The sequence below is a fragment of the Corvus hawaiiensis genome, chromosome 9, assembly GCF_020740725.1.
Source record: "Corvus hawaiiensis isolate bCorHaw1 chromosome 9, bCorHaw1.pri.cur, whole genome shotgun sequence".
NCBI lineage: Eukaryota > Metazoa > Chordata > Aves > Passeriformes > Corvidae > Corvus > Corvus hawaiiensis.
In genome coordinates this window covers 33241467-33264016 of record NC_063221.1, presented here as the reverse complement: position 1 = coordinate 33264016, position 22550 = coordinate 33241467, and the positions used below count along the sequence as shown (strand labels likewise).

The window sequence follows — 22550 nt, the reverse complement described above, 5'->3', positions numbered from 1 at the left end:
CATTAGTCACCTGTTGTCCCAACAAGGACAAAACTCTTCTTTCTTTGTTCTTTGGCCTGTGGGTAGTCTGTAGGACTGAAATACTCATCTAGAAAGACCCTCTTGCAGCATCTGCCCTGTACTAAGGATTAGTACAAGATCTTTTCCCAAAATTCCTTTAGGTGAATTACATATGGCGGAATGCCCTTGACATGAAAGACCATTTTGTGCATGATGTCTCTCTGGTACTGGGACAGCAGAGCTTTGCAAAAGGTGTTTGGATACTACAGCTTTGGAAACAAGCTGCCTTCTAGAAAAGGCTGAAACTTGCTGTGAAGATGGAATTCAAACCACCTCACAGTCTTTAATGCTGAGGAGTCAGAATGTCTATCCACTTCTGTGATTCCAGTGAGCAGCAGAGCAGAGTCTGTTTATTGAGGCAGCCACTTCTCCATATCCTAAATCTAAATCACAACTTCTGAGTGGATGCATTCAATAAATCCCAGTCATCACCTGATTTCTCACAGAAATCCAGCTTATAATGGCTGTACCTTGAGTCATAGGAACTTCATTCTTGACATGTGCATCCCCTGGCTTTGTAACTAGGGGAGAGCCATTCTTAGTCAGCAGTTAAAAGTCACTTTTGAGTGATTTACACCTAACTGACTTGACAATATTTGTAGAGATGTATTTGACTGAAGAGGTTGTGTAGAAGGGTGCAATAACATTACCTAAGACTTTTGATTTTATTGAGACTTTCTTTAAAGAAAGTTCTCCTTACACATGTAATAGAAAGGAATTGCATGTATCCTGTGAAAGTAGCTGTCACACCACCTTGCTCATATACACTGCTGCTGATAGGTGTAGAGAAGGACCTGACAGGTTTTTTCTTGCTGTCCAAAAAAATAAATAATACTCTTTTCAGCAGACTGAAAGCTCTTCTTATCTACCAGAATGTGTAGAACCTAAGAAGACACAGAGAGGGGCTTGGTATGCCAGATATGAGGAGAATGCACTTTGAAAGTGTTTTCTATCAAAGAATTCTAGAAATATTCATTTAGGGAATCAAAAGGACAACATATGTCCCTTTCTAAATCCTGCAGTAAATATTACTGAAGGCAGTGGGATTTTCCTTGCTTTTTCATTACACCAGCTTTCCTTACCCTTCTCTACCCAGAGTGTATCTTTACTTACTTTTTTCTTTCTTGCAGCTTTGTGTCTCAAAGTGCCCAGACAGGTTTGCAACCTACATTGATGTTCAGGCTTCCTACAGATATAGACCAGATCAGTGGAATTACTTCAGGCAGTTCTGCAAACCTGGTTTTAATAATCCTCGCAAGGTGTGTATGTATCAGTAGATGATAAGGTACATTTTTTCTTCAAGCAGTATGTAATATGCATGATTTTATTGAGCTGCATCAAAGATTCGAATTATTCTGTTTTCAGCATATAAGGAGATGTCCCATTTATGACATTTGACAGTTGTTTAATCCGGGGTGAAGGTCTTGAATGCACACTAAAGCTCCCACTCTTCAAATGATTGCTGTTTGCTTAATAGACTATCTGCAGCTACTCGTGTAGTTGCAGTACTGTGGCAAGCAGTATCCTTTAGTACTTAGGTACCCCACAGCAGTAGAGTGGAGTGTCTCAAACCAATTCTTAAGGCTCCTAAATCATCTATAGCTACTTAGAAAGTTAGCTAAGAAAATTAATGTATCCTTCATGTAATTGATTTTGCATTCAAATGTACTGCATTGCTTCTCCCATCTTTAAAATGCCTTGAAATTCAGCTATATTAATTGGGTTAAATTCTTACTTTTCTTTGAGAGAAAAGGTGAAGGGCAGGCAAGGAACAATTGCCCAGTCAGTTCCAGCTTAGATGCTGATCCAAAGGTCTTTTCTTTTTTGTCAATAGAAAAGAAGAATAGTCTTTTCCCAAATCACAATGACAATTTGGATTCTCACTTAGATATAAATGTATCTTGCAGCTCCACCAGTAAAATTTAGGGAGGAGGCTACAAAGCCCAGTTTGGGGCATTCCCTCAGACTGGGTGAGAAACAAAAAACAGTAGTTACACTGCTATGTATTCAGCATTCCTATTTTTCCCCTTTTTAGTCTGTTGCTCAAGTCCTACGTGATGAAGATTGTCCTTCGATGATCATTCCAAGCAGGCCTTGTGAGTGGTTCTACTTCTTACACACATCTTAGCAGATTGTGAGCATTCATATTAAAGCACAACTCCAGTCTGAAATATGTTTTGTGGCAACATTGCTCGGAGCTGTCTGTTATCTGACATTGACATCCATTCAGTTTTAAAGTATAAATCAATTCAATTTAAATGTATAAATATTTATTAATATTTTTTCTGACAGTCATCTGGGAACATTCAGTGTGTGATCAGGTCAGGCTGAGCTCTTTTCTTGCTCTTGAATCATCACTGATAGCAAAAGCTCTTCAGCTCAAATTGTGCCTTCCAAAATGAGAACAAGCAATGGCATTGGCATAAAGAAAATGCTACCAATGTTGGAAGGATCATATGGCCAGCTGTTCAAGTTCAAATGATACTTCAGCTCAGTTACAATGCAGCTCTCTTTTCAGTGCAATGCTGGCTACGCAGGGCATACAGAGGAATTAAGGGGATACAGAGAATTAAGGGTGTCACTATGGTCGGCAAGTGTTTCTGAGTAGATTACCACTGATCTCAGAGGTCATCTCAGCTGCACAAGTGTAGTACTGACACAGAATCTTACAGAAATAAGAAATTGCTGTTTATTTTTGCCATACTTTAAAGTAGGGATCATGTAAACCAGGAACAGGTCATTAAAAGGAGAAAATACGGATTAATTTTTAAAACAGAGTATGAATTTGTATGAAAACTGAAGTACTGACCCAAAACACATAAAATAATTTGCAAAGAAGCTCTTATATTCTTTTAGACTACATCAAGGGGCAAAGATTACAGAGAGAGGAAAAGATATGTTAAGATATGTTGCTTAATCATTTAGTCAGAATAATTGCTGGGGGAGATACACCAGACTGAATATTGAACCCTGGCATCGGTATTTATTGGAATCTGGTAAGGAAAGCACTGAATGGTTATATGAAGTACAGCTGTGAAGGAGGACTCACCTGCTCTTCTCTTTGGAATGAAACCAAGGATGTTTTGCAGCCAAGAACAGGGCAGCATAAATGAGTATGCAAACATCTCTCCTTTTCTCACTTTTTTATAATCTCCTTCTCCCTCTCTCTAACCAGTAGTTTCTTTCTTTTTTCCATTGCTTCATCTCCAAGAGTATCTAGTGATAGTGCCTGGAGCTCATCTGGCATATAAGGAAACTGACACTTGCTGTTATGTATTGTTTTGGGTGCTAGTATAATTTGTGACCAGTGAAGCTGAATCTGTCCCTGGGGGCTGGTCTGATTATTACCATAAAATGGTGTATTTGAGAAGCTGCAGTTTTTATAAGCTGCCCAGATGCTGACAGAGAGTAAGTTCCACATGTATTACAAATTCTTAAACGCCTACATATAGTACTGTTGTTATTTGGTAGGACCTAGAACCTCTAGATGAAATCTATGATCCTACCCTGCCTGAGCTTAGACAAAAATGCCCCAGAGCATAAAAACCGTAATCTTGAATGTAATGGCTCTTCCAAGCTCTGTCAAAGTCAACATATTGTTAGATAATCAGTTGAAAAACAATTGACTGTGAATCTGTAATTATTTAAATATTTTACAAAACACACATGATAAAAGCGGAGCTTGACATGAAATGTAATATGCAGGCTTTGTTTTGATATTTTGAATAGTTTTGAAGAGATGCTTCCCAGACTTCTCCACAAAGAATGGTGTGTTGACCGTGGCAAATCAGACTACATTCAAAGATGGAAGAGGGAAAACGAGAAATGTAACTGATCTCAGGGAAGCTGCAAAGTAGGTTTTACCCTTCTTCAGTGTTTGTTGAATTCTGAGATTGTGCAATAATTTAGTAATGGAAAAATAATCAGAATCTGTTGTAGCAAATGACTGAGGGTACCCAAGCAAGACTTGGTAGTAAATGGCCTCTCTGTGCCTGAGCACTTCCAAAGTTCCATCAAGGAAATCCAGCACTGTGGTGTGCAGAAAAGAGCCAAAAGTGCGAAAAGTTTTAGTCTGATTGTCTCAGTCATTTGTTGAAATGATTCTTGTTTTTCTTAGCAAAAATTAGTTTTGCTAGGAGGGTTTAATGAGGTTCAAGATGCAATCCTCATGCTGCAGGACTCAGGCCAGCCAGTAGTGGCCTTGGCTATCCTGTTACGTGATGACCTTTCCACTATCATGGGCTGGCCTAGTACTTTGGGCATCTCACCTCATCAGAGTGGTCCTGCTTTTGGTAAAAAGTAATTAATGTATTGGGCTATTCTTCAGAAAACAATTATATGGGCAAGCACTCTGCAGGATAGGAAAACAGTTCCATGAAGTTGCTTCACTGACCTGCTTTCTGGTTCTGTGCTATTAGCAGTTCTAGATCACAAGTGTTTGTCCCTTGGTACATTGCAGATATTGATAGTATACACTTGTCTTGTGACATAATAAGCAATTCTGACAATAAAGCCTTTTTAATAAATTTTTTTTCAGGACTGATAGAGACATTCTTATGCAGTTTTTTTCTTTGCTCTAAATGTGATTGATGTTGGCTCAGTGACAGAACTGGAGCTAAAAAATTGTAATATACTCTTATCGCTAGCAAAGATATTTCAAATTCTTTCACTGATCCTATTTGTTGTCTAAATAAATTCTCCTTTTCTTTTTCTGAAGCAACCTTTTCTTTGATTTGTCTTTTCTCAGTGGCATCAATAATGTCCTGGATGCAAGATCAGTTGGAATGAAAATTTTTGAAGACTATGCCATTTCTTGGTATTGGATTTTAATGTAAGGGGTTTTTTTGGTATTTTTAGTGTTTCCAAACTCTTTTTGGAGTGTGCAGGGAATAAAAACATAGATCATGTATGTGTTTGGTACAAGTCCTACTTAAAAACTCAAGGAGGAACTGTAATTTCCTTTTATCGCATGATAGTAAGGTTGTTATGGTTCTGTGCGTGAGGTAAGGATAGTACAGCATACATACACAGAGTGTCAGTTGATCTGGAATAGCTTTTTAATGTCCTGCCAGACAGAAAATTAGATGGTGCTGTGTTCCTTTGCAGGACCCATGCGTGTGGTAATTCCAAAACTGAAAAATCTTAATTAAGTGACTTTCAAGCCAGTCGCAGTGTCACTAGTATATATATATAAAACAGATAGTTTCTAAATTTGTGCAAGAAATATACAGTTAAATCCATTCAAATCCCAAAGGCCAATATAAATCCACAAATCCAATGCAGCAGGCATCAAGAACCAAAATTACTGAACAGTATTAACCTTATATTGTAATTGATATTCATTAATCACCACTTAATTAAAATGCAGCACTGAAACAGAAGAAGTAGCTACTTTGCTGAAGCGAATATGTAAGTATTTGTGAATTCCTGGCCCATTAATATTGGTTTTAATGGCCCAGGGTGTTGATCTTTTTAAACAGGAGCAGAAGTCGTCTCCAGGTGAGAACCTGTAACATGCACATGTTAAGCATACTACATTAGTCAATCCTGAATGCAAATCCATGACTATTAATACATACGTTAGATAATAATTTGGAGATTTAGTCAGTTCAGAAACGCAAGTTGTCAGCTTTTAAAGGTATTCAGTCACTGGTGGAAAGACAGCTTTCTCATAGTCTGATACTCTGCTCACAATGTTTAGTGGCAGGAGACTGACAGATACTCAGCACGCTTGGGTCTCTCTGTCTCTTACTGAAACCAGGCTTATGGTACAGATTCTTTCAAAGGAGATACCACTGAACACATAGGACAGGGAACTGACAATTTTTTTGAACAGCAATTCTAAATATTGAAGCAAGTTTCCACATTTCAAATATGATATTTTTTTTGTAAGGAAGCGTTGCTACTTTAAAGTAGTTGGATAGAATTTTCTTCTCACTTTTCACCAAATGATAGCATAGATCAAATTATTTCTGGACAAATATATTTAAGTTCCAGAATTTGGGTGATGACAGTGAAGGCTTAACAGTGAAGGGAGGCTGGATTAAAATTTAAATACGGAATTGCTGTAGTCTTTTTAACATACCCCAAAAGAACTACGGCTTCAAGCCTCAGTTTAAGGGAACTAGTCTGTTGAAGACAGTTGCTACTGTGTACTCAGTTTTGGTGTTACTAGGACTCACATATAGCTGAAGATAACTTTAGATAAAGATAATTTACTGCTTTCAAGATGGAACTCCAAAACAACAACTTTTCTTGAGGAATACATCCTGAATTTCAGTAAGTCATTCAGACAGGGAAAGTACATCAGGTTAGGAAGCCTTTAAAGGGGTAGGACTTAAGGCAAGCTTACAAAGGTTTAACTAAATAAGCTGATGTTATTTTTTAATTGTCCTTCTGCACATCTGGCTTAGTTTGCCCAAAACATCTGCTTTTGATTTTTTATGATCAGGCTGTCCCATTTTTTAGCTGTGGTTATTGGCTAAATAAGCTGGGAACATTCAGAAGAAAAGTTACTGAGCACAGGCAAGAAGGGGGTTTAAATTTTTTTGAGTCTGTACTAATAAAAAATTCTGATGTAACACCTACTAAAAATAGTGAGACATTAAATGTTCTTTGAAGCACCTGAGCTGGATATTTGTTTGATGGGATTAATATTCATTTTGCTTTATTCATAATGGTTTAGAAAGCCTTATGGAGTAAAAAAGCCTTTTGCAGTAATTTTTTCCTTTCTGACTTGCTTTCTAGGAGTGAAATGAAAACAAATATATTATTATATTATATTATATTATATTAATGAAGAGAAGGCACTGTAGATGTCTTTCCTAGGAGCTCCATAGAAAGGCTTTTAACAGTTTCTTTCCATGCATCGTAATGCCCTGATCATTTCCTCTTCTGATTAGTAGAAGCGGTGATGAGTAGAAATTATGTCCTACTAACCTCTTCATGGTTTTCCTCCTAAATTTAATTCTTTTTTCTTTCTAGGAAGCTCCTAGAATGTTGTTTACTAACATTGTTTCTTTGCAAGCAGGGATTTTCAGTGGAGGACTTAAACCAGCAACTTCCCCACACATAGGTATTCCTCCTATTTAACTTTCTGTACTGTAGATTAGACCATGGCCTGAAAAAGACAGTGAGTTTTTCAGCTGGTGTAAGGGACAAAAAAGGCATTATATTAATCCCATTCAATCAGCCTGAGAACCTAGTGCACATAAACATTTCAGGCTCTGCCCTGTGAGATCATCATATATAAGCCGTTTGTTTGTAATGGCAGATAACAGCCATGAGAATGTATTTCATAATGAAGATTTTGAAATACATTTTTAAAAATCATTCTCTTACGTGAGATGAAGTGACGCTCATTTGGAGTAACAGGAAAGTGAATAGATTCTCACACTTGTTTTCCCTGTGTTTCTGTTTCTTCACTTTCTAGTGGGCTGTTCATTGCAATGATGCTGAGTCTGCTCTTCCTTGTGCTATTGAGGTTCACAGCTGGGGTTCTCTTCTGGATTTTCATCTTTGGTGTGATTGGAATTATAGGTTATGGTAGGTGTAATTTTCTAGCCTCTGAGACTATTTTTTCTTATTGCTTAAGTTTGGGCAAGGAAAATCAGTAGTTACTTCAATTAAATGCTACAATTGGGTGAATTAATGCCTAGTTTTAGCCACAGTTAAGTGAGGACATAAACGGCAGCAAAATATAGTAAGAATCCAGCTGTGCTGATACTTAGCAGTAGATGTAGTAACCTGCATTATCTATGCACAGTATGCTTAGTCTGTGATCACCTGTACTGGTATTTCTTTCTCATATATGTGATATCATGACTGACTAGTCTCATAGTGATGCATTTTTGGGTTTTGCTTACCTGACAGGCTTATACAAAAGCAAAACACTTGGCTTGTAAGATTTTTTTTTAAATTTGTCTTTGCATTCTTCAGACACACTCCTGTTATATTGATTGTTTTTTAAAAGGCATCTGGCATTGTTACTGGGAGTATGATCATCTTAAAGGAATACCTGGATCTGACCTCACTGTTTATGATATTGGATTCCAGACAGACTTCAAAGTGTACCTGCAACTGAGGCAAACATGGTTAGCATTTAGTAAGTGCCCTTTAAATTTGGTATCTGTTAATGGATATTCAGGAAAATCAATCAGTGTCTTGATACACTTTCTGCCTTGGTAAATCTCCTCCTCTACACATGTTGCTCAGAGAAGAAAGCAGAATTCCCTTCCTTTGTATTGTGTAAAAATGTGCTTTTTTCAAGGAGACTACTATATTTGTAAAGGGAAATAATGCAATTACACTAGTGGTAAGAGTGAAAAAAAATCTTTTGTTATTAGCATTCTACTTCCTGTGTGTTCAGTCTTCATCATGGGGAAAGCAGAAGGTGATAATTAAGTTAGTCATGGTGAAGTTGCATAAGGAAGGGTACTTTTCTCTCAGATTATTTTTCCCCCCTATTTGAGAGCCCCAGAAATGACATTAATAAGTCACATTAATAACTGCACTTCCTTGTATCTTAGAACCATAAAATATGCTGAGTTGGAAGTGGCCCTTCAGGATCATCAAGTCCAGTTCCTAGCCCTGCACAGGACACCCCAACAATCCCACCTTGTGCCTGAGAGTATTGTCCAAACGTTCCTTGAGCTCTGGCAGCCTCGGAGCCATGATCATTCCCTGGGGAGCCTGTTCAGTGCCTGACTCTGGGGGAAGAACCTTCTCCTGATCTCCCACCTAAACCCCCCTGACCCAGCTCCAGCTGTTCCCTCGAGTCCTGTCACTGGTCACAAGAATGAAGAGATCAGTACCTGCCCCTCTACTTCCCCTTGTGAGGATATTGAAGACCACAGTGAGGTCTCCCGTCAGTTTACATTCATGTCACTGAATTTTCTTGGAGTCTGATCTAAGACTGTGGAATGAACTGTAGCAAATTTCATGACCTTTATTTTCAGAAATGCTCCATTGCCTTCTCTTACAAGGACAGTGTATTTTAAACAAAATCCTACTGGAACAAGACAGCCTGCAGCATACACATTCCTCCCCAATAAAGGAGGGGCAGAAGAGAGAAGAAATACCTGTCAAATATTACTTGCACTCCTGTTACTGCTCTATTAGAAGACATGCAGACTCTTAACTGGTGATGAATGGGTCATAACCGAAAACACTGCCTCTCCCTATTGGTAGCTAAATTATTAGAACAGTAGTTTGCTGCTTAAATCTCGTTTATCTTCTTTGTGCCTTCGTTCACCTCTGTGTTGGATCAGTGAGCTTATGAGGCATCTTCTATATATTGTTGGGGCAGAGCTTTTTAGTGTGCTCTCCCTAGAGAATATTAGGACTTTATTATGGTTTTTTTTCTTGTGACTCTTCAAGCTCTTCCCCTGCCTGATTCTTAGCAGCCAGTATATAGTTTATCTAGAGTTTAGTGTCACTTTCACATGAATAAATTGAGGTACTCAGGAATTAAATTGCTTTTCCAGAATCACCCAGCAAAGTAAATCGTTATATATCCTTGAAGAAAACATAGAGTCCTAGTCTAGAACTCACCATGTACTGATGTTGCTTGCCTTTTTCTTAATGTTTCAGACAAGTACATTAACCTAAGAGCCAAGCTGGAATGAGACCAACTTTAAAGAAACCTGTTTGTATATTCCTTCTTGGGAAAATGGGATTGAAATGTGTTTAATAAAAACTTCGTTCTGAACAAGGTCTATGGCTCTGAGCACCACAGTAGTCACTTGCCACCTGCAGTTCTGTTGCCAAGGGTAATACTTGGAACTGCAATTCAGCATCATCTGTGACTATTGGGTCTGATACTCTGAGACTGTGTCTAAGCTGTGGGACCTAAAGCCAAATCTCATGTTCCTTTGCAAACCTTAATATAAGTTTTGGGATTCTTAAGGGTACTGTCCCTTCTGTCTTTCTCTCCCTCCACAGAACTTCTTGGTTTCAGCTGGAGGAGACAGGTCCTGCTGCATACAACAACCTGCCCCTACTGGGCTGGTTTAAGTGTTGTCTAATGATCTGAAGCACCAAAAATAAACGGGTATGTCTCAGAGTCAGAGGATGTGTGCTTCAGGCATTAAAGACTCCGTCTTCTCTAGATGAAGTTCACAGAATTTTCTTACTTTCTACCACAGAAGTAGGTGTTGAACCAACACAAATAGGAATCAGACAGAAGCAGACTCTACTGACATCAGAGTTATGATTTAAATACTGCTTATAACTAAGAGCTCTCAGCTCTCTAATATCAGAGCATGATTCCAGCAGCACAACTGGAAAGTGAAAGTAGTTTGTCCAGAACTGTCCTTACTCTCTCTTTTTTTTTTTTTTAAACTCAAATGAGTTGAAAGGAGCTTATGCCGGGTTAATACTCAAACAAACCTATTGATTTTGGTACATCTAAATTTTAGAACAATATAGATCTGAAAAATGCACTCTCCATGAAAAACTTGACTCTTCATCTCCTATTTTTTATTATCTAAATACTACAAATGAACAACAGTATAGTATGAACAAATGCTTGTAGTACGAGCAAAATGCTTTTTAATGAAAAGTAGAATATGTAAAGGATGAACTGTATCTAAGGCTAGATACCGCAGTTACATTGAAGTAAATTTTTATCTTTGTCTGAGAATTATATGTTCTATTTTTCTGTTAAAAATATAAATGCTAATATCAGGGTTGTACACATTCTGACTAACTCTCTGCATAAAGAATTTTTTTACAATTGGACTTAGAAACCTATGAAATGGGATTAAGTTTGGCAGGTGCAGTTGGAGAAAGAACTGCTCAAGCAGAGAATTTTACAGAGTTCATGAACAATGGTTCAAATTACAAGGAAAAAAATTACAGAGGCAGCATATTGGTTTGGTTCTTGATAATTTCTTTATTTGTTTCTTTACAGTGATAATACTTTGTGGTGTTGAGGTCATTATCATACTGATGCTGATCTTCCTAAGAAATCGGATCCGGATTGCTATTGCACTGCTGAAGGAAGGTAGTAGGTATGTTTGCCTGATTTTAATATATGTTGAATTTTGTTAAATGATCCCTAGAGTACACTCTTCTTGAGCTCCGTCTTGCACTACCAAGAGCAGAAAGTTGGGGGTTAAAATACAACACTGCATTTGTTAAACCAAACAGGTAATATAAGGAATGCCAGTTACCTCTTAATGAGGTTGTGCTTAAAAGAGCTTTCTCTTTTAAGTAAGGTATTTCTTATCTCTCCACTTCTTGCCTTAAGAATACATACACTGTTGATGTTACCATATATCCTCAGTGCAAGAAGGTGTCTCAGCAGAAAAGCTAAGTGTGGTATACTCTTAACAGGAGCTTGGGACCTATAAGTGCCAACTTCACTCTATCGTTGGATTGTCTCTGGAGTCATATACTAGTGGTAGAGGATTGGTGTTGTTTTGGCTGTGGCTTCTATTTAGGAAAGACTAGGAGATTCTACTGGCTTCAATCAAACTTCTGTGTGGATAGGCATAAACCTGCAGAGAGAAAAGGAGACTTCTGTGACCAGACATTGTAAGAGGGTGCAGTCTAAGATATTTCTTTTCAGCTCTCAGTAAAGAAGAAAGCAGAGCAGGATATGAGAGTTGAAGGCCTAAGGGGCCTCTTCATTGTGTGTTTCCTGAAATCTGCATAGGCTTTGTTCACAGTGGTTCCTGTTTTACAGAGTGTGAACACTTAGGTTTTTTGGTTTGTTTTTTTTTTTTCCTTATGGGAATATTACAAAAGATAAATGGATTTAAAACTGACTGACTTAAAACATCAGGCCCTTGGATTTCATTGCAAATAGGCTACAGTCTCATAGGCCGTGAAAGCAAGGCTCTGTTCTTAGAGGACATAGAGTTAGCTCTGAGTTCGTCCATATGCACTTGCTTGTGGTTTTCTGCCATCTCTGTTGACATTGTGGTTCCTGGGAATCAGGATTTGGGATTTTTGTGATGGGATTAAGAAATACTGAAGTTCTGCATTTAGCCAGGTATCTATTTCCTGTCTTATGCTACTGTGCAATTAGAGCATAGCAATTAATTTAGGCAGCACTAAATTATACTCTTTAATTCCTGTTCATTAAAATCCAGGAACACTTTTAACATTCTTCGAAACCTTTGTTCACAAGCTTGACAGGTGGAAGGATTTTAGAAAGTTCATAAACTTCTTGCTGAGTAGTCACTTGAAGATGAACTTTTTGCTCTCATGCGTAACGGGCGAGATGAAACACTGTATGTAATTACCGTAAACCTAACAGACCATGCCCTGTATTTAGGTAGATGAAAAGTAAGATGCTAATGACTGGAAATAAAATTATGTTTTTCAGTACCTTTTAGCTACATTTTCAAAAATATTACAGTTATAATGCCAGTAATTGACTTGAAATCCATAGTTAGAAACAACAGTTGTTAATCAGTTTGTTGGAATAATAGGTCATGGTCTTAGTGGTAACTAAGAGGCCTACCAATAATTGCTGAACACAGCTAATTTGTTGTGATTATTTCTCAGACAGCATAAGGCTGTGTCCTCCTGTCTGACTCATAATGGACTTTTTTGTCTCTGGACTCAAGACAAGAATCGATGTTTTGCTCATAACCTCTGCATTGCAGAGTTTCCTTGCATTCCCCCCAGCATTTACTACTTTGCCCTTAGAAACTGACTAAATTCTTCTCCTTTTGCATTCTGGGAACTGCATCCTATAAAACCAATAGCATAAGAAGTGCCATAAGTCATAGGAAATAGTACTAGACAAAAAGGCTTGTGATAAGCTTACAGAACCACAGAAAATTTAGAATACCAGGAAGACGTAGCTTACAGGCATGTAAAGAGAGCCAACCTGTAAGCTTCAGTGAACAAAGCACGTACTCTCTGAATTCCCATCCAGTGAGACACCCAGTTGGCGGTGTTCACTTGCGGGATAGCAGCAGCCAGTTTACCAAGAGGGGTGGTATCAACTCCCACTTACAGAGAAGGAGCCCCTGGCAGAGTGGGAACTGGCATGCTCAAGTTCCTGCTCACTAGTCACATTCTAGCCACAAGGATTAGCAGTAGAATATCAGTCTACATACTCCTTGATATTAAAAGGAGGTGTCTAAGCTGTCAACAGAAAAAGGCAATTACTCGTTTTGCCTGCCAGTAGTCCAAGGTGAGCACCTCTTATCTATGGCACATGCAAGGAAAGTCACATAGTCGCAGGAAGGTGTAAGTCTGTCCTGGCATTGCAAAGACAAGTTGACTATCTCTGCCCCCAAATAGCTAGCACTTAAGGCAGGAAAGTTGCTGGGAACAGAGTTGTCAAATACAAAATAGAACAAGGTAGTTTCAGGTCTGTAGGAGTGAAGGAAGAACACAGGATGAGCAGAGTGGGATAAGGACATAAAGGGTAATGTCTGCAGCAGTCAGCAAGGAGATGTCATGGAAATCAGTTAATAACCTGGAAAGAGATGGATCTCTGAAGCAGTCATGAAGAAGGAGAAAGTAGAAGAGAGACTGGAACATGGCAAATTAATAAAGTCCACTGTAGTACCATTGATAAAAGTGGAGTGGTAGAAATGGCAAAGTGAAGGTTTGAAGACATAAGAAAAAAAATCCTGCAGTATTCTGAGATCCCAGCACTAGCTTATGCTATGACTGTCAACAAGGATCTCAAAGTAAAATTGCTAGAAGAGGGCTGATAAAATCCTTGTTTCTGAAATTGTTGTGGCTTATTGATATGTTTTGTTTCTTTTATAGGGCAATTGGCTATATAATGTCTACACTGTTCTACCCAATCGTCACCTTCTTACTCATTGCAATTTGTATTTCCTACTGGGCTGTGACAGCTGTGTATCCTTCTGTCTGTGTACCTATCTGGAGCAAGTCTTCTGGCTTGGAAGACTAGATGATTTTCTGCTATTTCACGTTAATTAAACCAATATTAAGAGGGCTGTTTGGTCACTTAGCATTTACTCTTCTGATGCAGTCTTCCGCGCTGCACATCTACGTGTGATGTACAAATCGGACAGTGCTTTTATTCAAATTAGAAAGACCTGGACTAAAATTCAGGCCAAGGCATGGGGATCATACAAGGCCTCGTGTACTGCATGAGGCTGGCTCTGGGGGATGAAAAGGGCCCTCAGCAAAAAGTGAATATGGTCTTTAATGTGCTGTGTGCTCTATAGGCCTGATGTTAATGGTTTCTTAGTTAACTGGAGGTGGAGTGGGTTCTGTGTGTGTTTTGTTCAGAAACATGAGAAAGGAGTGAGAGAATATACAGTGCACTATCTTCTCTGAATTGCCTAACAGCAACCACTGTTTGCTCCTGAACAGCAAGGATCTGGTAAGGATTTAAAAAAGGGAAAACTGCTATTTGAAAACCAGTTGTTATTTCATATGCAAAGAGAATCAGTTGTTGCTGTTCAGGACAGTGTTAATTCATCCTTACGTTCTGTATCTATTTCTGCTAAAATACAAGAACTACTGCATAGTCTGCCTTGTGAAAGATAGATGTGGAGGAGAAATGGGGACAGTTTTCAAGATTATGCCCCCTGCCCCTTCCAGCTCCAGGTATGAGTTTGCCTTAGTTCTCTAAGTAATGAGAGTACTCAGTCTTGTCTGTCAACCCTTCAGATAACATCTCTGCAGAGCAAGAGCAGTTTTTCTGTTATCTACACAATTTCTTTAGAGTTGAAGTTCTTTAGAGTTGAGTTCTGCAGAGTTACCCACTGCAGAATCCTAAGTTGCTCAAAACCCACAGTTCTGTGATTCCTCCTTAAAATACTTCATTCAGTTTTCTGGCCACATCAGGAGAACCTGTGTATAAAGTAATGGCTAATCAAACACTGTGCAAGTATGCAAACCTGACTTGTGACCCGGAGGTAAGTGTCACAAATATTTACCTATAGTGAGAGCTATACAAATTGCATTTCTTAATCACTGTTAATGCTATGCTAGTAAAAAAAGTGCATATTTTACATAATGAGTCCCTGTGTTAAATCTGAAAATATTACCTAGTGATCAGGCAACACTCCTTTGTTTTACAGACATAAACTAGTTTTTTTGTGAAACTGTTCTGTAACTTAACTAATTTACAGGATGAGAAAGGAAGAGACAGAAATACAATTTTATTGGAAAGGTGTTCTTGAATTTGTGAGGAGTCTGTTTTTGGTCTTCTAAAGGCAGTGGTAAACTTTGAAAGCTGCGCCTCAGACTTGCTCAGGACTAGTCATGATTTGAAGCAGAAGCTTAGCTTCTTCTGGCACAGTAATTACCTTTATGAAGCTCCAAAAAAATGTTTTTTTGAGTTTTGTATTTTTTTTTTTTTTAATTTTGCCTTTGGTCAAATGGTTTTACTCAACTGTGGATTTGAATTGAAGGATTCTTTAAAAACTAGAAATATTTATCGAAGGTTATGCACCAGGGGAAAAATAACCCCATGCACCAGCACAGGCTGCAGGTGACCTGCTGGAGGGCAGGTCTGGGGAAAAGGCCCTGGGGATCCTGGTAGACGACAAGCTGTCCCTGAGCCAGCAGTTTGTCCTGGGGACCAAGAGGCCAATAGGATCCCAGGGTGCTTCAGGAAGAGCATTTCCAGCAGGTCAGGGAGGTGATCCTGCCCCTCTGCTCAGTCCTGTGAGGCACTTCTGGAGTGCTGTGTCCAGGTCTGAGCTCCTCAGGACAAGAGGGACATGGAGCTCCTGCAGCGGGTTCAGCAGAGGCTGTGGAGATGATGATGGGAGACTGGAGCATCTCCCTGACCAGGAAAGGCTGAGGGAGCTTGGGGCTGTTCAGCCTTGAGAGGAGACGCATCTGAGAGCGGCCCTCATCCCTGTCTGTCAGCATCTGCAGGGAAGGGGCAGAGCATGGACCAGACTCTGCTTTGTGGGACAAGAGGCAATGAGCAGAAACTGATGCCCAGGAAATTCCATTGTACTGCAGTGGTGATGCACACCCTGCTGATGTTTAAACACTACAAAAGAAAGGAATTAGAATTGATCTGGTTTCATTTCATGTCCAAACCAAGCAAATACATGAAATGAACACTAGAAATAGGGAAAAGTAATTCAATGTAAAGATTAATCCTTTTTTTAATAGTCTGAGATACATAAGCTAAGTTGTGTCCACATCCACTGTTTGTATTAAATTGTATAGCTCAGTTTTTCATTTCAACTGTAGTGATTTACCTGAACATCTGATTTGGCCTCTGGTTTTCAAATAAATATATATATTTTTTTAATTGAGCAGATTTTCTCTAACAAAGCATTTATATGTCTTAAAAGTAGATTCCTGAAATTCAAATTCCATTTATTCAGGTTTCAGATATGTGGTGAACAGCCCCATTTGCCGACACCTACTTTAAAGTTAAGTCTTTGCATAAGACTGCATAAGTCTTTGATATGAATCCTTAAATATGTAAACAGGTTACATAGTGTTGCAGTTTTGAATGAGCTAATGAAACATCAAGCAGAGTTGTTATTTGTATTAACCTGCTAAACTTCAGAGGCTGTGTACATAGAATTCATTGCTTATGATTGTGTTGTTTATTTTTCTTTCTATTTAGACTTTTAACACAACCAACGTGACTAAATTCTGCCCAGGTGCTCAGTGTACTTTTGCTTTTTATGGAGGAGAAAGCCTGTACCATAAGTACATCTTCATCTTCCAGTTAGCCAATGCCTTTGTCTTTCTCTGGCTGGTGAACTTTGCAATTGCACTGGGTCAGTGTACCCTTGCTGGTGCCTTTGCCTCTTATTACTGGGCCTATCGAAAACCAGCTGATATTCCACTGTGGCCACTCTTCTCTTCATTTGGACGAGCAATACGGTAAGACTGGGGAGCTGGATGTGAGCCTTGTCGTGTATGTAGGGAAGCCAGTCTTAGAATATCAGATGAAAATGATTAGTCAGCATTATGGTTTAATCTTGGCTGACACGTGGGCTGAGATGAAGACAGTTTAATAGGTAAAAGAAAGCTGCATGCACAAGAAAAGCAAAGCAAGGAATTCATTCCCCATTTCCCACAGGCAGGCATGTGTTCAACTATCCCCAGTACAGCAGGGCTTCTTCATGTATAGCAGTGACTTGAGAAGACAAACTCCGCAACTCCAAATGCTCTCCTCTTACCCCTTCTTCCACCAGCTGGTCCTGCTGAGCACCACACGCTATGGTGTGAGGTATCCCTGGGGTCATTTGGGGTCAGCTATCCTGGCCATGTCCCCTCCCAGCTCCTCATGTACCCCCAACCTGCTCACCAGTGGGGCAGGGTGAGGAGCAGAGCAGCCCTTGGTGCTGTACAAGTGCTGCTCAACAGTGGCTAAAACATGGGTGTGTTATCATCACTGTCCCGGTCAAAAATCCAAAACATAGCACTAGCTACTATGAAAAAAACTAACTCTAGTCCACCCAAAACCAGCACAATCGGGAAGATGTAGTTATTAGGGGAAGACTGAATCCTGTAGCCCTACAGCACCAAAGCTGCTGCAGCTCCCTGCCTCTACATCCAACCAGTTGTAACACTGAGCAAGTACTCCAGCAGACACACACACACTAAATACATGTATACAACACATGTGTACAGAGACAGACACAGCACTCACAAACACCAACAGCACCAATGGCTTCATCCTGTTCCTCTGTGGTGGATCAGGATGAAGGTCTATTCGTTTTATGTAATTCCCACTAATGGACCTTCCTCCACTTCTGGTTTTATTTGTATATACATACATGTGTGCATACATATATCCGTGTACATATGCCTACGTGTGACATAACAATCAAATATTTTGGTTTTAGATACCATACAGGTTCGCTGGCATTTGGAGCCTTAATTCTTGCAATTGTCCAGCTTATTAGAGTAATACTGGAGTACCTGGATCACAAACTGAAAGGTGAGATTTATGAATCTGCTCTGAGTTGTTAAGACTTTCCTTGCTAAATTATTTTCTTACTTTCCCAAGCTGTTTTTTAGCAATGAAAAGAGATTAATTCCACATTATCCATTGTAGTTTCTTTTGAAGCCAGTAAATTTGTGTTGATTCACTCAAACTGAGTCTATGTTCTTGGGAACTTAATGCAAAGTTCAGATGGGATAGAGTCTGATCTAATTGAAAGCTAGTGAGCTAAATTTAGTTGAGAGAGTCCATACCTAGAAATAAAGAAATAATGTCACAATTTAAGACGTTCCTCTGAATAGCTTTCTACATTCTGAAGACTGTGCATGAGTTCTACGTATGATGTACTCTCTCCTGCTCTTTTCAGGTACTCAGAACTCCTTCACTAGATTTCTGCTCTGCTGCCTCAAGTGCTGTTTCTGGTGTTTGGAAAAATTCTTAAAATTTATAAACAGAAATGCCTACATCATGGTATGTGCCATGTCTGCATGTGGTCTCCCCTATCTAGGACACTAAAATATCCTAGACACTACTGGTTGATCAGAAGCCAGCAGTACTTGAATCTGCTGAATAAATAATGGGATTTGTGGGAGTTTTCAGTACATGCATGTGGTTCTACCATGAAAAAGTAAAATTTTTTTTCCCTTCTAATTTCAGCCTCTTTTTATTCCTGTCTTTGTTTATCACCCTCACCCCCAAAATAAGTGGGAAGGGATGGCATAACTGGTTAACTCCCCCTGTAATTCAATAACTGACGTCCTGATTTCAGCAGGAATATTAGCTTATTTCATTATTGCATGTTGATGACACTTCTGTTTGGAGTTGATATTTGAATAAGGAGGTCAGAAGGCATGTGATAATTGTATTTCCACCTGGAAGTTAAAAACACAAATTCTACTAGCAGCAGCAGTGGTACTTCTCTCAAATAAGCCTCCTTAGCTTCCAGATAAGACAAGTTAGAAATCTTAATATAAATTACATACACAGATTTCAGCCTTGGATGTTTTGGCTTGAAGCAATTTCAGTGATTGAATGGTATGGTCACAGACTTCTTGTCTCAAAGGAGGTGGCTGTAATGGGTCCATTACAACCTGTGTGGATGCAATTGATGTTTCAAATTATTGGCATCTTGAAGAGGAAGTGGGTTTTTTTACAATCTTCTTTACAGTCTATAAACTGTCTGAGCTGAGAGCTGTTCTAGTGTATCTTACCCTGGTGGACACTATTTCAGGAAGAAATGGTTTTGTTCCTGAATAACTTTAGCTGCTTTACTTTATGCCGATTTCTTCTTCGGTGAAAGCAGCATCAAGTCCAAGGAGATAGCTACAGGGGTCAGCTCACTTCAGTTCTACAAGTGCCTATTCTTTTCCACTCAGTATAAATCTAGTGTAAGTAACTAGCAAAGGTAGAAGAATCCCTCAACAAGTACCTTTTTTGCTCTGCTTGGCAGACTAAGTACTGAGTCTACTACCTGTGAGATCACAAGGGGTAGCATGCTCATCTATTCATCATTCAAATCAAGGTGATTTGAAGGGGAAAGATGGATAATATTCTGTCCCAGCCTGATGGGAAGCATTGATAAGTAGCAGGTGACAGAGGAAAGTGTTTTATGTTCATCTGAGTTTCAAGGCCGCATATTAGGGAGAACTATGCATTGCATGCAGTAAGATCCTGGCATATGAGGAGGTATCCTAATTATTTAAAATACTTAACAGCTACTATTACTTTGCAGATTGCTATATATGGTAAAAACTTCTGCACCTCGGCAAAGGAAGCATTCTTTTTGCTCATGCGGAATGTGGTGAGGTAAGGGACTGTCTCCCAGTCCTTGGAAATGTCGGGAGTTCCTGCTATTGCACTTTGTGGACACACTTCTTTCTTCTCCCGTATCTCTTCCAAATATTGATTGCTACTTGTGTCCTCAGACATGGCCCTCACTTCTTACACTCAGTGTGTAACAGCAGGCTGGCCAGTACAGTAACCTAGGCAGAGTTGATGTAATCTCATGGTTTTGTTGTGATTGCTCCTGTAAATTCCTAAGTAATACCTAAGTACATTGTAATAATGCCTCCAAGAAACAAGTGGAGCCTCTGAGAGGAGATCTGCGGATACATGGGAGTGGGGTGCCCATCATCTGCCATATGTTTGTTTTTTGAGCTCTGGTCCACTTGGTCTGAGAAAAGGAAAGTAGAAAAACCTAATTTTTCAGATTCATTCAGAAATCTTAGGAGGTATTGGAGAGTGGAAATAAAGAAGACAAAATACTTTCCTTTCAAAAAGATTGTCTTTAACATACCCAGATCACCTCTGATGCTTGGAAATTTCCTCGCCCTTTTCTCCACTACCAAGTGTGCTGCCAAACTCCTGGTTCTCATCAGTACTTTCCTTCATTGCTCCTGGCTCCTCCTTTGCTACTGTAAGACCAAAAACTAATGGGAGAATAACTTAGGAGCAGGCCATATTGATGCAATAGCACAGAGAATCACAGAATTAACTAGGTTGGAAAAGACCTTTAAGATCATCTAGTCCAACCGATGACGTAAAATCTAATTACCAAGCAAGAGACACAGTAAAACTGGTTAGGTGGTTGAAATCATTAAGTGAAGGACTGGAAGGAGAAGAGAAATGGAGGGGAAGGCTGAAAGAGGAAAATAGAAATAATGCTTAAGAAAGAAGAGGAAAGAATTGGAGGTGGGAGAATGGAATACCTTCACTGTGTTACCCTGCACTAATATCAGGACGGTGATGTCCCTACTGTGTAATGCCTGTGCAATAGAAAAGAGAAGCTGCCTTTTTTTCCTTACAGAATATCGCCTCTCTGCCCTTTATGATTTTGCTCTTAATCAGTAAGAACAATAGTTAAAAGCTAGGCATATAATTCTGTTGTTTCAAATAAAGATGTTTTTATCTTGTGTATTTTGCTGAATCTGAATTCTGACAGGCTAATGATGATTTGTCTCTTTAGTAGTTCTTAACGTTTATTTTTTGCAGTAGGCAGTACTGTATAGTACCATATCCATAATGGTAATGTGGCCTTCAGTTCTGTCAAGAGGTTGATGATACAAAGTTCATTTTTCATCCCATTATTTACCTGCAATTTCTGATTAGGCAGTCTGGAGGACATTGAGCAGGAACTCCCTGCTGTGCTTTCAATGAAAGCTGCAGATTTTTTGTCAGCTTTTCTGTCTGCTTTCTTTCATCTGTGATTATCTTCCTGCTTTGACGTCTTCTGCCTTCAGTGTTGTACCATGATATCTTAAAATAGTAGATTTGGCACGTTATTGGGTCATTAAAGGTGGCTGGATAGGACCAAGTGAAAAGGAGGCCTACCAGCAATCTACATAAATAGTGCTTTTTGTTTTAATGTGTACTTCACCTGTTCTGGCCTGGCTTATCTGTGCCCCTAGAAGAAAGGCTGAAATAAAACTATTTTGAAGCTTTGGGTTGGTTGATTTTTTTTTTTTAAACCATCTTGAGCAGCAAACAGTCTTCATGTCAGTCTTGTAGCAGCATTGCTACATTAAGGCCTTACTCAACAAAGGCTCAGTGCTTTTTTGCCTCCTGAGATTACGCTGTAGCAACACCCATCTCAGCACTGCCTATCTGTGGTGCTGTGTTGTCAGCCTGTAAAACCAGCAGAAGACAGCTTCTGGTCATGTTTTGCAATGATCCATAGATTTAAGGAGAAAGAATACAAATGTCTGGTTTGTGATGATTATGTATCATTTGTCCTTTGATAAACAGGGTTGCAGTTCTGGACAAAGTTACAGACTTTCTTCTATTCCTGGGGAAAATCCTTGTTGCTGGTGGTGTAGGTAAGCTAGTAGATTTTTTTTCTGAATTGTATGTTCTTTATTCTGGTATACAAAAGCATGCCTGCCATATTAATATATGCTTAGTTAGCAGCTGGAGGTTCTCATTGGGCTAACTATTTGGAAATCTGTTCTTGTGTTTCTGGTGCTAGATTGAACTAAAACCTTTTTTCTTTTTTTTTCCACTTCCCCCCCTGCCCAGCACCTGGTTTGCCTTGACAGTATCTTTTCCATAATTGCTTTTACAGCTCTTGCATGTGTGGCTGTTGCAAGGACTTCTGTGGCCACAGCATTATAGTTGAATCAAACCAAATTCACATCCAGTAAGTCAGCCACAGTCAGTTCTCCTTTCAGAAGAACTGAACAAAATTGCAAATGAGATTCACCTGGTAACAGACAACTGCCTACAAGATGTGGTGGTACAGGTCTGCCAGAATGGTCCTGAAGCTCTGCTGTATTCAAGCCCATTATAGCTATAAGCTATAGTAAAAGAAATAGAATATTTCTAGCATCCTTATAGGGTCTTCTTAGTTATCAGTAAATATTAAGTAGATTATTCATGGTTTTCTGTGACAGAAAAGTGTTCTTTTTTTTAAATTAAAGCACTTCCAGAAATTCAAGTTGGCAATGTTCTGTTGCAGTTTTTCCAAATGGCAGCAGTTTCAAAAAACTATTTTACAAATAACTGTATTTTGCATTCTGTATACTTTCAAAGTTAACTAATTCATTATATTTTAATCAAAGGTAAAACTAGTACCCAGAGCTGATCTAAAATATTTTGTCATCACTGTAGAATTACATTA

At 39.1% G+C, this 22550-nt stretch overlaps 1 protein-coding gene across 5 annotated transcripts in view; it reads left to right on the top strand.

Moving 5' to 3' along the window:
- The window catches only part of SLC44A5 (solute carrier family 44 member 5), a 71990-nt gene that overhangs the window by 41463 nt on the left and 7977 nt on the right, over positions 1 to 22550 (top strand). For 4 of the 5 annotated variants that reach the window (XM_048312797.1, XM_048312796.1, XM_048312793.1 and 1 more), the window contains exons 6-19: positions 1191 to 1319; positions 2096 to 2156; positions 3790 to 3913; positions 4808 to 4891; positions 7493 to 7605; positions 8033 to 8164; positions 10973 to 11072; positions 13801 to 13893; positions 14837 to 14924; positions 16607 to 16869; positions 17838 to 17932; positions 18303 to 18406; positions 19668 to 19741; positions 21680 to 21750. In XM_048312797.1, the coding sequence (XP_048168754.1) occupies positions 1191 to 1319; positions 2096 to 2156; positions 3790 to 3913; positions 4808 to 4891; positions 7493 to 7605; positions 8033 to 8164; positions 10973 to 11072; positions 13801 to 13893; positions 14837 to 14924; positions 16607 to 16869; positions 17838 to 17932; positions 18303 to 18406; positions 19668 to 19741; positions 21680 to 21750 (1531 nt within the window). The remainder of the gene's footprint in view (positions 1 to 1190; positions 1320 to 2095; positions 2157 to 3789; positions 3914 to 4807; positions 4892 to 7492; positions 7606 to 8032; positions 8165 to 10972; positions 11073 to 13800; positions 13894 to 14836; positions 14925 to 16606; positions 16870 to 17837; positions 17933 to 18302; positions 18407 to 19667; positions 19742 to 21679; positions 21751 to 22550) is intronic. The other variant, XM_048312794.1, reaches the window with a different exon arrangement.